Genomic DNA, 12,889 nt, shown 5'->3' with positions numbered 1-12,889 from the left:
CCCTGCCCCTCTCTCTGTCCTTCTACCACTCCCACTCAAATATAAAATATTCTCTCCCTCAAAAATAAATAAACATTTAAAAAAATATTTTTAAAAAGTTAAGCAAGTATGCCTTTGGGTAAACATGGCTTAGAATCAGAGAACCAAGTTCAAGTCCCAGCAGGGGACTTCACATCCCAGGGCAGGTTCTCTTTCCTCTCTAAGCACACTATCTTCTGTGCAATGGAGACAGAACCTTCCTCTGAATGTGGCTCGGAAGATGAACAAGTTAAGCAGGCACATAATGGCTGAGAACTGCAGGTCTCTCAACACAGAACAATTCCATTCAAACCCTCGAGCTAAGAGACTTGACCAAACTTTAGCATGGCTTCTAGCGGCTTAAGGCACGTCCCTAGGAGGACCCCAGCCCCTGCCCACCATCAAAATGCCTGCCTGAGGAACATCAACCACCACCAGGAAAGGTCACCATTTGTTCTAGCCAATACCTGATGGCATGCCCCTGACCTTCCTTTCTCAGAGACCTCACTAAAAACCACTTACAGCTGTGAATATGTAGCTACTAAAACTCAGAGCATTTCTCCCAAGGACCTGGGAACCATGCCTTTAAAATGTAATCACCAGGAAGGATAGGGCCTGTTTCTCCCAGTTTCTGTGGGAGATTAGAGTCCTAATTTTGATTAACTGCCAGCTAGACACAGCTGACCTCATCACATTCACACTCACCAACCCTGGGTACATTTTACTCCTCCGCCTCTACTGAGCCCCCACATTCATTCTCCCTTTAGAAGGCCCAAATTGGGGCGCCTGGGTGGCTCAGTTGGTTAAGCGTCCGACTTCAGCTCAGGTCATGATCTCACAGTTCGTGGGTTCGAGCCATGCGTCGGGCTCCGTGCTGACAGCTCAGAGCCTGGAGCCTGCTTCAGATTCTGTGTCTCCCTCTCTCTCTGCCCCTCCCCTGCTCACGCTCTCTCTCTCTCTCTCTCTCTCTCTCTCTCTCTCTCTCTCGGAAATAAATAAAAACATTAAAAAAATTTTTTAAAAAAAAGGCCCAAATCACCTGTGCACAAATCGGAACAATGCTCAGCTCTTTCCCCTGCCCTCAATAGTGACTGAGTAAATGTGTTTTCCCTGCTTTCACTAACGTTAGCAGTGTTTATCTTTGATGTGTCCTCTCAGCTCTTCCTTTTTTTTTTTTTAAATGTTTTTATTTATTTCTGAGGGAGAGAGAGAGAGCAGGGAAGGGCCAGAGAGAGGGGGAGATACAGAATCTGAAGCAGGCCCAGGCTCCGAGCTAGCTGTCAGCACAGAGCCTGACGTGGGGCTCGAACCCACAAACCGTGAGATCATGACCTGAGCTGAAGAAGGATGCTTAACCGACTGAGCCACCCAGGTGCCCCACTCTCAGCCCTTTCTTGAGGCACATTCTAAATAAAGCAAAATAAGAAGGCAAAAGGGCTACCAAAGGAAAGATCACTATGTGGAATGTAAAGCATTCTTGAGGACCTGTCTGGGGACAGAACCTCTTGGTTTGTCCTGATGAGACAACACTGGTGACCACTCATTCTGTGAACACAGGGGCTGGAGCTGGGAGGGAAACCCCATGTTCTGGCTCTCTGAGGTCCTCTCTAGAGCTTTTCCATTTGTTGACTTGGCAATGGCGGACTCCAGGTTTGCCATGGGGTTCCCTAACCCATGCTCTGACCCTTGTGGGGCCAAAGGAGTGGTGCCCCACTCCATACCAGCCCACAGAAACACACCCCACTCCCTCCGTGACACTTACCCCTGAGCCCTGCTGCAACCAATAGCTCAGCCACCAGAAGTTGAAGGTCGTGAAGAAGATAATCAACATAATGAGAAATAAAACAATGGCAGAGACCATGTAACCTGGAGAGAGAGGGGAGGGGTAACACAGAGGTGCCACAAAAAGGTGAAGGACAATGGTTGACAAAGTTATTCAGCCATCCCAAGCCCTTGGATCTCCCTGACCCCCATCCACCTTGGATACCTTGGAGGACTACAAAGGGCTGGCTTCCAAGTTTAGGAAGCCCTGTGATCAAATCCTGACTCTACTACTTACAAGCTGTGTTATCCCGAGCAAAGTACCAAATACCATTCCACTGTTTTACCTATGAAATGGTGATGGTAGTCATACTAGCCAATGGGGTCACCCTGAAGAGGATATGTAATAATGTGTGCCAAACACCTAACCCAGTGCCTAGCACAAAAGCAATATTCTAGAGTAGTCCACCTTATGCAGGTCTTGAGCGTTCAGTCTTCAATAACAACAGCTACCTTTTATATGGTATGTACTATTATGGACTATGTGCCAGGCGTTGTACTAAACCCAGGCATTAATTCTCAGTTTGGAATTTCTATCCCCACTTACTGGGTCTCCAAGAGGGGAAGAAATTTGCCCAAGGTCAGAGAGCTGGCAAGTGGTAGAGCTTCAATTGAAAAAAGCCAAGGATGCAGGGCACCCAGGTGGTTCAGTCAGTTAAGCGTTCAGCTTCAGCTCTGGTCATGATCTGGTCATGATCTGGTTTGTAAGTTCAAGCCCTACGTCAGGCTCTGTGCAGTTGGTCACAGCCTGGAGGCTGCTTTGAACTCTGCATCTCCCTCTCTCTCTGTTCCTCCCCCACTCATGCTCTGTCTCTCAAAAATACATAAATGTTAAAAAAAAATTTTAAGCCAAGGATGGGAAAACCCAGGGTGCATCCCCTCCTTCACTAGCTATCCCTGGCCCCAACACTCTACCCATCTATCCAGTCTGTGCCCCATGCCTATATTTGAGTGTTTTTTTTTTTTAAGATACTAATTTTTAAGTAATCTCTGCAACCAACATGGAGCTCAAACTTAAACCCCAAGATCAAGAGTCACATGCTCTACCGACTAAGCCAGCCAGGCACCCCTCCCTCATATTTCTTCTCTTGAATTCAACCTTTCCTTAAGCTCCACTCAAGAGCCACCCCTTCTTTGATGACATCTGAAACTGTGCCTGGCCACAGAGATCTCTCTTACTACCTGGGGAATGCATATGCCATAAATCTCCAGCTTAATTCCATGACTGGCTTTTGGATGCCTTTATGCTCCCTCTCTCTGGAGCTTGGCACAGTGCCTGGCTCATAAAAGATACTTTGTAAATACAGATCAATTGGTTGCTGGATTCATTCATGCATTGACTGGCATTTGCTGTTCCCCTCTCTGGCAAGGCACTATGTTATGCTCTGTAAGGGTGCCTATAGTAGAAGAGGTAGGAATGGTGATCTATGCACAGCTTACCTCTTCCTCCTTTAGACAGGTAGAAAGAAGATACACCTTACACAGGGTTAGGTTCCAAATTCAACCAAAAGTAAAAAGTTGGCATGGAGTCCTAGTTACTCTCACAAATATCTTAAGTTACTTAAAAAGTACAGTATCATATACTAGGTTTTGTGTTTATATTTTGTATAGTTATATTTATATGAATTTGGTAATGTATACCCTTTAATAAAGCAGTAGCTTTGAAGCTTCTAGCTGCCCTCCACCATCAGAAATGTATTTGAATGCACATCAGAATAAATGCTTCACCAATGGCACTGTATGAAATGGAAGCAGACAATTTCAATTCTCTTCTACCTGATTTCTTTCAGTGCTACTTAAAATTCACTCAATTGATTTCACAAGCCACTAGTGTGTCAGGTCCTAAAGTTTGAAAACCACTCAAAAAGTACTGTATGAACTACATTTTCTTATTGTCTCCTCTTGGTGCTGTGGCAGCTGGGGCCTTAATCCTGAGGAGACTGCTCTTCAAAGGGCTAATTCCTAGAAATGGCAAATGACTCCCTGTGAGCACACCTGGGATTTACCAACCCATAGCCACACTCCCAACTGTCTCCTTCATCAAACTCACACACCAAGCCAATATTCCTGCCCTAAATCACCCCTGGTCCAGGTTCCAGATAACTAGGGACCATTCCTATAGCCCAGAGCCTCCTCAAACTACTCAAATTATATAATCCTAAACTCACTTGGTATACCCACCCTGCTGCACCCACTCCTTCCCACAAAAAAACCCAATATAGCCTTGGGACCTTGCCTCTGCTTCCTGAACAATGTGGCCCTACATAGCATGCCATGTCTCCTGTTTCTAGGGTGCTATGAACATAAACTTCTCCCTTTGTGACAATAATTTCCATGACTGCATGTCTTACCATATTTGATTAAAATAAATCTCAGGTACATTTTAACACAACATGAAACCTAACTTCCAGCATTGACTATGGTGGTAGAGTTACTATACAGTTGAGTGTGGCTGAGATTGGAATTTTGCAGGTCAAACCCATGAATGGCATGATTCCTCTGTGCCTGTCTACTTTGCATGACTGCACACATTCCAGTCTGACCCAGCTTCAGGGGCAGGGCCAGTCAGAGAGAGAGCCCCAGGCCTGGCATGACAGCTGACAGACTGTACCTCCAGTTGCCCGGATGTAGTGATGGTAGACACTCCACCTCAGGGACCCTTCTTCCATCTTCTCCTTCCTTGTGAGCTGATTTTCCAGCACTGGGTCAGAGCAAGAGAACAAGAAAATCATGCACCTTTCAGTCACTAGCATGGCCTTCCAAGGTCAAGAAGACTTTTTACAAAGCCTTCTGCCCCTCTTTTCCAGAGTCCTCATCTTCCAGCTGCAGTGCCCCATCCAAATCTGATTCTAACCCCCATGTTTTCCTTGGAAGACTCTGCCGAAGATAACTTTGACCTGGATTCCAGAGCCTGTAAAGGGGTTTCAACCCCAGCCATTCAATAATTCTGGGAAGCCTGGGGTTCCCAAGATCTTGATGGGTTAGGAGAGGCAGCAGGAGAGAATGAAGAAAGTAAAGATCTGGGACCAGAAAACTGGGTTCCAGAATGGTCCTTACAATACAATCATTTAACTTCTCTGTTTCCTCATCTGACTGTTGGCAAGCCTACAGATGGTTGCTAAGATGCTTTGCAGCAATATTTTTCTGAGAAGTCCTCAAAAAAAAAAAAAAAAGGTTCCTAGATTCTTATCCTAGGGCAGGGCAGAGAGACCAGTTTCCAGAAAGTCCGAGTAGATGCTGCTGCTGACAGTAGCAACAAAAGGAAGCAGCACTGTGGGGTTATCTGTTGTTTCTGCCTGAGGCTCTCCCTTCTTCTAATAACACCCTAATTTCCCCTGGGGAAAGGGCGGTCTTCCTGGGATTTGAATCTTGAGGGAAAACATACTAGTGTTGAAAATATTTAGAGTAGGTTTTCTTCAAAAAGATTCTGCATCTGGGGCACCTGGGTGGCTCAGTTGGTTAAGCGTCCGACTTCAGCTCAGGTCATGATCTCATAGCTTGTTAGTTCGAGTCCTGCATCTGGCTCTGTGCTGACAGTGCAGGGCCTGGAGACTGCTTCAAATTCTGTGTCTCCCTCTCTCTCTCTCTCTGCCCTTCCCCTGCTCACACTCTCTTTCTCAAAAAATAAATAAACGTTAAAAAAAATTTTTTTTAAAGATTCTGTACCTGTTTCTGCCACTCATGCCCCAAAATTGTTGAGGTGTGGTTCTTTGACTTTTCATTTTGTGATCTTCCAATTATTTTTCTGCCCAAATCAGTTTCTGACCTTCACTGCTGAAGACGCTTTTGGTAACAAGAGCCTCTAATGTGCCAAGCACTATCCTGGGGCCTCCATATACCTCACCTCATGTTATCTCTCTGCACTACAACACTACAAAGTAAGCACTAGGTACCTTCACTTTTGCAAATGAGGGTTCAAAGAGGTTATGTTGCTTGGCCAAGGTCATACAGCTTTGTAAGCGGTAGAGCTGGAATTCAAATTGAGAACTGTCTTACTTTAAAAATGGAGGTCTTTCTGCCCTGCCACCCTTTCTCAGAAAAGAGCAAGGCCATGAGCTTCTGGATATATAGGATTGGGCCCATTCATTTCTGATTTTTTTTAAAAGTTTATTTACTTTGAGAGCACGCACGGGCAAGGGAGGGGCAGAGAGAGAGGGAGAGAGAGAGAATTCCAAGCAGGCTCCACACTGTCATCATGGAGCCTGGCATGGGACTTGAACTCACAAACTGTGAGATCATTAACCCAAGCCTAAGTCAAGAGCTGGACACTTAAATGACTGAGCCACCCCTCATTTCTGATTTCTAATACCTTTGTTTTCAGCATTTGCTTTCAACAAATATGTAATGAATGAAGATCTAAATGCTTTACAGTTAAATTTATGCTGTTCCAGGCCAAAGCTACCCACACTGTCTCTGCCTCTGCACACCCTCAACTCTGCCCCCCACAACACTTACTTCCCAGATTTAGGCCTCCTGACCAACACAGTCCACACCCCACCTCCCATGACTTGGATCATGTGGTGTCAAGGATCCTGGCCAGGGAGGGACACGGCCCTCTCTGGGGTCCAGGAAGAAATGCTAGGTCCTGCAGAGGACCCAGGCAGGCTCATGGGTCTTATTGCCCTGTTGCCCAGCACCATTACCAGGTGCTCTTTCATGGACAGGCTCTTCCTGGAAGGCAGTCTGAGCTTGCTCTTGCCCCTGAGGTTCTTCTGCTGTCTTTGCTGTGTCCTGCAGTACATCCTGGGGAGAAAGCATACATCATGAATGCAGTGGGCAGGAAGCGCTCCTCTACGTGGGCAGTGAGGGTGGGGCAGGGTGGAAATCACCTGTGTGGCTTCTTTCTCCATGATCTCAATGAGCTGGGCGTATCGTCCCTTTTTCTGTATTAATTCACTGTGAATTCCTTTTTCACAGATTTTCCCATCTTCTAGCAAAATAATCTGGTCACAAAATGCTAAATACTGAAGTCAGAAGAAATAGGGCCTTTGGTAAGCATACAAAAAGATACCTACCTTCACCACTCATAAGGAAAACATAATTTAAATCATAAGAAAATATTATTTTACACCCTCAGGTTGGCAAAAATCTTAAAACATTGCATAAGTGCAAGCATTGGTGATGACTGCAGGTCATCATACAAGGAATCTCATACAAGGTAGGGGGGTTGTAGATTAGTGCAAATACTGAGGAAGACAACTTGATAATATCTAGTAAAATTAAATATTTAAGAATTACGAACCAGCAATTGGATGCATAAAAATCTACCCCCAATAAACTCTGAAGCATGCATAAAGACACATATGAAAGGACATACACTGAAGCATTTTTTTTTTTGTAAAAATGAAAAGTGGGAAATAACCTAGACATTCATCCCAGAGAAATAAATTCTGATGTTTCCAGGTGTATACACCAGATATCTGGTGTATTCGACATTGGAATTCTACACTAGTGAGAATTTTAAAAAGCTGCATGCATCAACACAGGACATCTCAAAAGTATAATGTTGGGTGAAACATGCAAAATACTGAAGGACACAGAAAGTAAAATATCAGTTATATAAAGCTTTAAAATATACAAAAGGACACTTTATCTAGAGATGCTTACATGTGTTGTAAGAGTGTGGAGATCTGGACAGGGATGACAAACAGTGAAATGAGGGGAATAGGAGGCAGGAGACAGAATGCAATCAGAGAGGGGATCTCTGTTTGATTGTGTCTTCTGGGTGGTAGACACACGGGTTTTCATTGGATTATTTTATAAACTATTCTTATGTGTTAAATATTCTGCACTAAAAAAATAGGTCAAAATAGAAGGAGAGGGAGAAATAACAATTACACCTTGAGGCCAGAACCAAGTATGGGAACATCTGGGGCAAAGTCATTATGAGAGGCAGCACCACCCAGCATGGTCACTGCATTTCATCCAAGAACATGAGACTTGGGGAATTCTCTGAAAGATTTCTTTGTAACTTCAAAAGCAGTAGTGATCCATCAAATCTTGAAGAAGAACTTAAAATCTGGTTTCAATTTTTACCAGCCACAGAAACTATTTACCAGCCTACCCTCTCCATGGGGAAAGCAGAAGAGATCCAAGTGTTTTACAATGCTCCTTAAGTTTTGAGGTCTAGTCTGAGAGGAAGGGGTAGCTGCTGTGAGTTTGTTACTGAATCAATGGCGGAATCAATGGCAGAAACGTGAGGATACGGACACCTGGATGGCTCAGTTGGGTAGGCATCTGACTTCAACTCAGGGAATAATCTCACGGTTGGTGAGTTCGAGCCCTTCATCAGGCTCTCTGCTGTCAGCACAGAGCCCACTTTGGATCTTTTGTCTCCCCCTCTTTCTGCCCCTCCCCTGCTTGCTCTCTCCCTCTGTCTCTCTCAAACAACGACAACAAAAAACAAACACAGAAAAGAAATGTGCTGATCTACATAGTCATCAATCATGGCCAGAGCCCTGAAATGGTGGTCACCTGCAGCTGATGGGTCACCAGAATGATGGTCTTCCCCCTAAGCATCTTTTTAATGCACTCCTTAAAGATGTGCTTCCCCACGTGGGCGTCCACGGCAGATAGGGGGTCGTCCAGCAGATAGAGCTCGCGGTCTGAGTAGATGGCGCGGGCCAGGCTGATCCTCTGCTTCTGCCCCCCAGAAAGGTTGAGGCCCCGTTCCCCAATCTGCGAATAGACAGCCAAAGGCACTGTGTCCAGGGGACAATCCCAGCCAGGTGTGCTCAGATTTAGCCAGGTGGGCGCATGTGACAGGCTGAACCTCCTCAGTGCATGCTCCTGAACATTTGTGATTCAGGACCCCTGGTTTTTTTTTTTGTTTTGTTTTTTTTAATATTTTTCAAAATTTGCTTAGTAGGGAATGAAGAAACTGATTTTTCAGTTAACAAAAATTTTATGACTCATAATTAGATACACAGTTTCTAAACCTGTCAACTTCTCAGGTGGCATTTTAAAACTTTAACTATTTAACAAAACAAATGATTACTAAGGAAGGGCACCTCCTTCTGTCTTATTTGGGTTTTAAACCTCTGTTGACAGCAAGTGTCGACTTGGAGCAGCATCAGCCCTCATTGTCTAAGACTGCACGGTGGACAGCTGCTCAACAGGACAGAGCTGCGATGGCTGGAAAGGGGCTCTGTTGTTGCTCTCCTGGTAGGGAGCACCTTACACACCTTATGTCAGGAGTTAGTAACAGGCAACCAGAGTTACTAGACAGCATGTTTTGGGTCCCCTTGCAGACTACCACGCCCAGGCACCTCCTGCCTGGCCAATCCCTCCGTCATCTCTGCAGACAAGGATGCCAGGGGCTATGTCGCTGTCCCTGCTCTACCATGAACTCTTGGGAACTCTGTAGAAAAGAAGCAGAGTTTAAAGAGCAGCAGGGCGACCGACCTTTGTCACTGCTCTGCCTCTGGTTCACCACTGTGTGCCCCGGGACAGGCTGCTTGACCCAGTTCAAGGCTTAGTTTTGCATTGAGTCCTCACTCAACAAATGCTTACTAAGTGCCTACCGTGCTGTGATGATAAGCCAACACCTGCTCTAGCCCGGCACTGCTCATGGCACTTTTTATGTATCAACTCATCTAAACCTCAAGCTTGACGAGGTCCATACTCTTATTGATGCCATTCTACAGACCAGACCTTGTTTTTTCTAAAGAGATAGCCCTGAATAAGACAACTGAGCTCTCTGCTCTCAAGGGTTTACAGGGTAAAGGGTTTCCATCTTTTAAAAAAAGGATAATAAAAGCACTGACCTCCTAGAGTTATCTGAGGCTCACCTAAGACAATGCATTCAAGTCGCTACAATTTTACATTTGGTAAGTGCTCAGCAGGCTGAGCTATTAATAGGTCATAAAATCAAGACAACAATAGTGCTTTTATCTTAGAAAGGTCTTATGTAGAATAGTGGGTACAGATGTAACAGACATGAATTATCAGGAAAATATGAATCATATTGCCGTTAGGAAGCCATGGCTGTTACTCCCACTGGCAAAGGAAGAGCTGGCCAGACGGGGCAGGGTGGGAGGGGGATGAGGGGATGAATGGGTGGTTTCTCATCTTCACAAGGTCTCCACTGCTTTTGCTCCAAAGAAGGAGTTTGAGGTCAGCTCCCCATCCTTGTGGAGTAAGGTAGGCTCATTGCCCCCTCTCACCATAAGATGAGCCCCAGTTCCCTCCCTGGGTAGGCAAAGCTTTGAGGCAGTAGCTGCAGGGTCGTGGGCTGCTTTGGGAATGCCTCCTCTACTTACCCAGGGAGGCAGCCTGAGGACCCCAGGCCATTACAAAGGCACCATCAGAGCAGAGGCAGGAGGTGCTTGCCTCCCACTCACCTCCGTCATGTCTCCAAAGGGCAGAATTTCCAGGTCCTGGTTCAGGGAGCAGCAATGGAGCACCTGGAGGTACCTGCAAAGGACAGAGAGCTGAAGGGACAGATGGCCCAGCCACAGGCCCTGCAGCCTTTCCAAGTCAGGAAGGGAGAGGTCTCTCACTTCATGCTAAAAAATTTGGACTTGATCCTGCATTTAACAGTAAAGCATGGGATGCTTTTTGCATTTCCTTCCTCCCTTCATTTCTTTTAATCTGATACATGCACTTAGTAAATATTTGAACAGAACAACATCAACAACAAAAGATATCATGGAAAGCAAGTCTCTCCCATCTTCCACTCTCAGTTGCTTTCCTCGGAAACAGCCACTATTATAGTTTTTTACATATTCACTCAGAAATATCATGGTCATATATGCCTGTGTGTAGCATATATAGGTTTGTGTTGTTTTAATGGCACCATAGTATTTCATTATATGGCTGCACCATAAATTATTTAACCAGTGTCCCCGTGATGGACACTGGGGTTCTTTCTATTCTTTTGCTACTATGAACAATGTGTAAGGTGAGCATTCTGGTATACAGACCTTTGTGCTCATGGGTGATACTACCTACACATTAAACACCTAGTAGTGCTGAGTCTAAGAACTGATACATTTTTATTTTGTACCAGATACTTGAAAACTTCCCTATGAGTTGTATCAGTCTGAAAGAGAGCAATGACAAGATGAGAGCTATAAGGTGGAACAAAGCAGGAGAATACTGGAGACAGGGAGCCAAGGGCAGGGGCAGTGGGAACAGTTCAAGCAAGAGATCACAGGCAAGAACCAGCAGTGAGATGGAGAAGAGAGAAACATAAGAGATATTTAGGAGATAGAGTTGTCCAATGTGGGTGAAAAATTAGATGTGGAGCATCAGAGGATGAGGCATCGGGCTTGCTGGGGGACACAGTTAATTGATTGCATTAAATCAAATTGGACAACTTGGGAAGAGAAGCAGGCAAGATGCTTCTTGGGGGGTTGGGCCAGCAGGGCGCTCATGAGCTGGTGTTGGACTTGACAATGAGGAGCTCACGGGACAGCCGATAGAGATGGCCAATCCGCACACGCATACATCCATGCCCCTCAGCATTGCTACTGGAGGCAGATTGTAAAATCAAGCAAATGGTCAAAGGAGGCGAGGATCCCCAGAGTTGGAAGCAGAGCTGTAGCATTCAGGGCTGTGTTTGTGAATAGCCTGCACTCCTAACTTCCAAGTGCATGTCTGAAGCAGGTCAACCCCAGACCTGGGAGAGAGAGGCCACAGAGGGCAAGGATGGCAGTGGATGGCTCACTGGTTTCTTTTACATCCCACAAACTCATCACCCCATTTGCTTTACCTTTTGACTTAGAGGTGGAGAATTCATTAATACAAATGAAGGTTTAAAGTACCATTGTTGGAGGGAGAGGGTTATTTTGACTCCTATAGTATAACAAGTAAGCATGGAATTTCTGATAGCAACTGGGTTCAAATCCTGGTTCTATCATATTCTCCAAGGTTTGTGATTTTAGGCAAATCATTTAACCTCTTGGGGCCTCAGCTGACTCATCTAGAAAATGGATATGATAATAATCTTTCTTTCACAGTGAGGAGGAAATATGTTGATACACAGAAATGAGCACACAGCAAGTGTTATCAGTTACCCTATTACTATTCACAGCTGGGGATCCCTCCCTCAACCATCCCCATGCACCTGTGTCTCTCCTGGGCCCTCCCAGAAGCTTACCGGGCTCTGTCGTACTGGCCTCCCATGAGGATGTTCTCCCTGATGCTAGCTCCGAAGATCCAGGCCTGCTGGGGAACATAAGCCAGGCTTCCATGCACCCCTACCGAGCCCTCCAGCAAGTGCATCTGCAACAGAGGGAGTCCAGCCTCAGGACAGGGCAGAACTGAGGACCCTGTCTGGCTCAGTAGCCATAGTGCCCATTGCCCCACTGCCCTCCTGGACTCTGGGGGCTCTCCAATGTAAATGAGACATTTAACGTGGTCCTGCCAGGCCCACCAGTGAGTCTGAGGGAAGGTTCTGGAGCTAAACCAGGCCGCTTCCTGCTGTGACTAAATCCAAGGTCTGCCTTGAGGATGCCCCATACTTTTTCTTTCTCTTATTTCTCCAGCCCCATTCTCTAGCAAGTGGTGCCTCCATGCTCTTCATGGTGAGATGAAATGTTCCAGGTCATCTCTGACCAACCCTAGATATCAACAGAATTATTTCTGATGTCATTAGATGTGATATCATCTTGCATAGATAGGAAAAAGTCCTTTTTGGGGGGACATCACGATGAAGTATTAAGTCGGAAAAGTCTCATAATCTATATGTAATTTAAAATAGTTCTACAATATGTGTTTCTACATAGATGTGGCAAAAAAATGCAAATGCTATCGACTGTTGAATCTAGGTGGTAAGTATATGGGTGTTTAGTGTCTTACTGCTTTTCTTTTTGGTAAATTTAAAAGCTCTTTTTCAAAAAAAAGGGGGGGGGTGCCTGGGTAGCTCAGTTAGCTAAGTGTCTGACTCTTGGTCTCAGCTCAGGTCATGATCTCACAGTTCATGGGATCAAGACCTGAGTCAGGCTCTGCGCTGACAGTGTTGAGCCTGCTTGGGATTCTCTCTCTCCCTCTCTTTCTTCCCTCCACCACTTGTGCACATGTTTTCTCTCTCTCAAAATAAATACAT

General features: G+C 45.4%; 1 protein-coding gene across 4 annotated transcripts in view; it reads right to left on the bottom strand.

The window, feature by feature from the left end:
* Positions 1–12,889, bottom strand: part of ABCC11 (ATP binding cassette subfamily C member 11) — a 71,871-nt gene that overhangs the window by 24,239 nt on the left and 34,743 nt on the right. For 3 of the 4 annotated variants that reach the window (XM_039242111.1, XM_039242119.1, XM_039242134.1), the window contains 7 exons: positions 11,942–12,066; positions 10,182–10,254; positions 8,314–8,517; positions 6,669–6,803; positions 6,483–6,582; positions 4,451–4,540; positions 1,781–1,884 (listed from right to left, as the gene is read on the bottom strand). In XM_039242111.1, coding sequence (XP_039098042.1) covers positions 1,781–1,884; positions 4,451–4,540; positions 6,483–6,582; positions 6,669–6,803; positions 8,314–8,517; positions 10,182–10,254; positions 11,942–12,066 — 831 coding nt within the window. The remainder of the gene's footprint in view (positions 1–1,780; positions 1,885–4,450; positions 4,541–6,482; positions 6,583–6,668; positions 6,804–8,313; positions 8,518–10,181; positions 10,255–11,941; positions 12,067–12,889) is intronic. The other variant, XM_039242126.1, reaches the window with a different exon arrangement.

Source organism: Hyaena hyaena, unplaced genomic scaffold (genome assembly GCF_003009895.1).
Source record: "Hyaena hyaena isolate Hyena2069 unplaced genomic scaffold, ASM300989v1 scaffold_7, whole genome shotgun sequence".
Lineage (NCBI taxonomy): Eukaryota > Metazoa > Chordata > Mammalia > Carnivora > Hyaenidae > Hyaena > Hyaena hyaena.
Note: the sequence above shows the minus strand (reverse complement) of the source record. Positions and strands in the feature narration are given on the sequence as shown.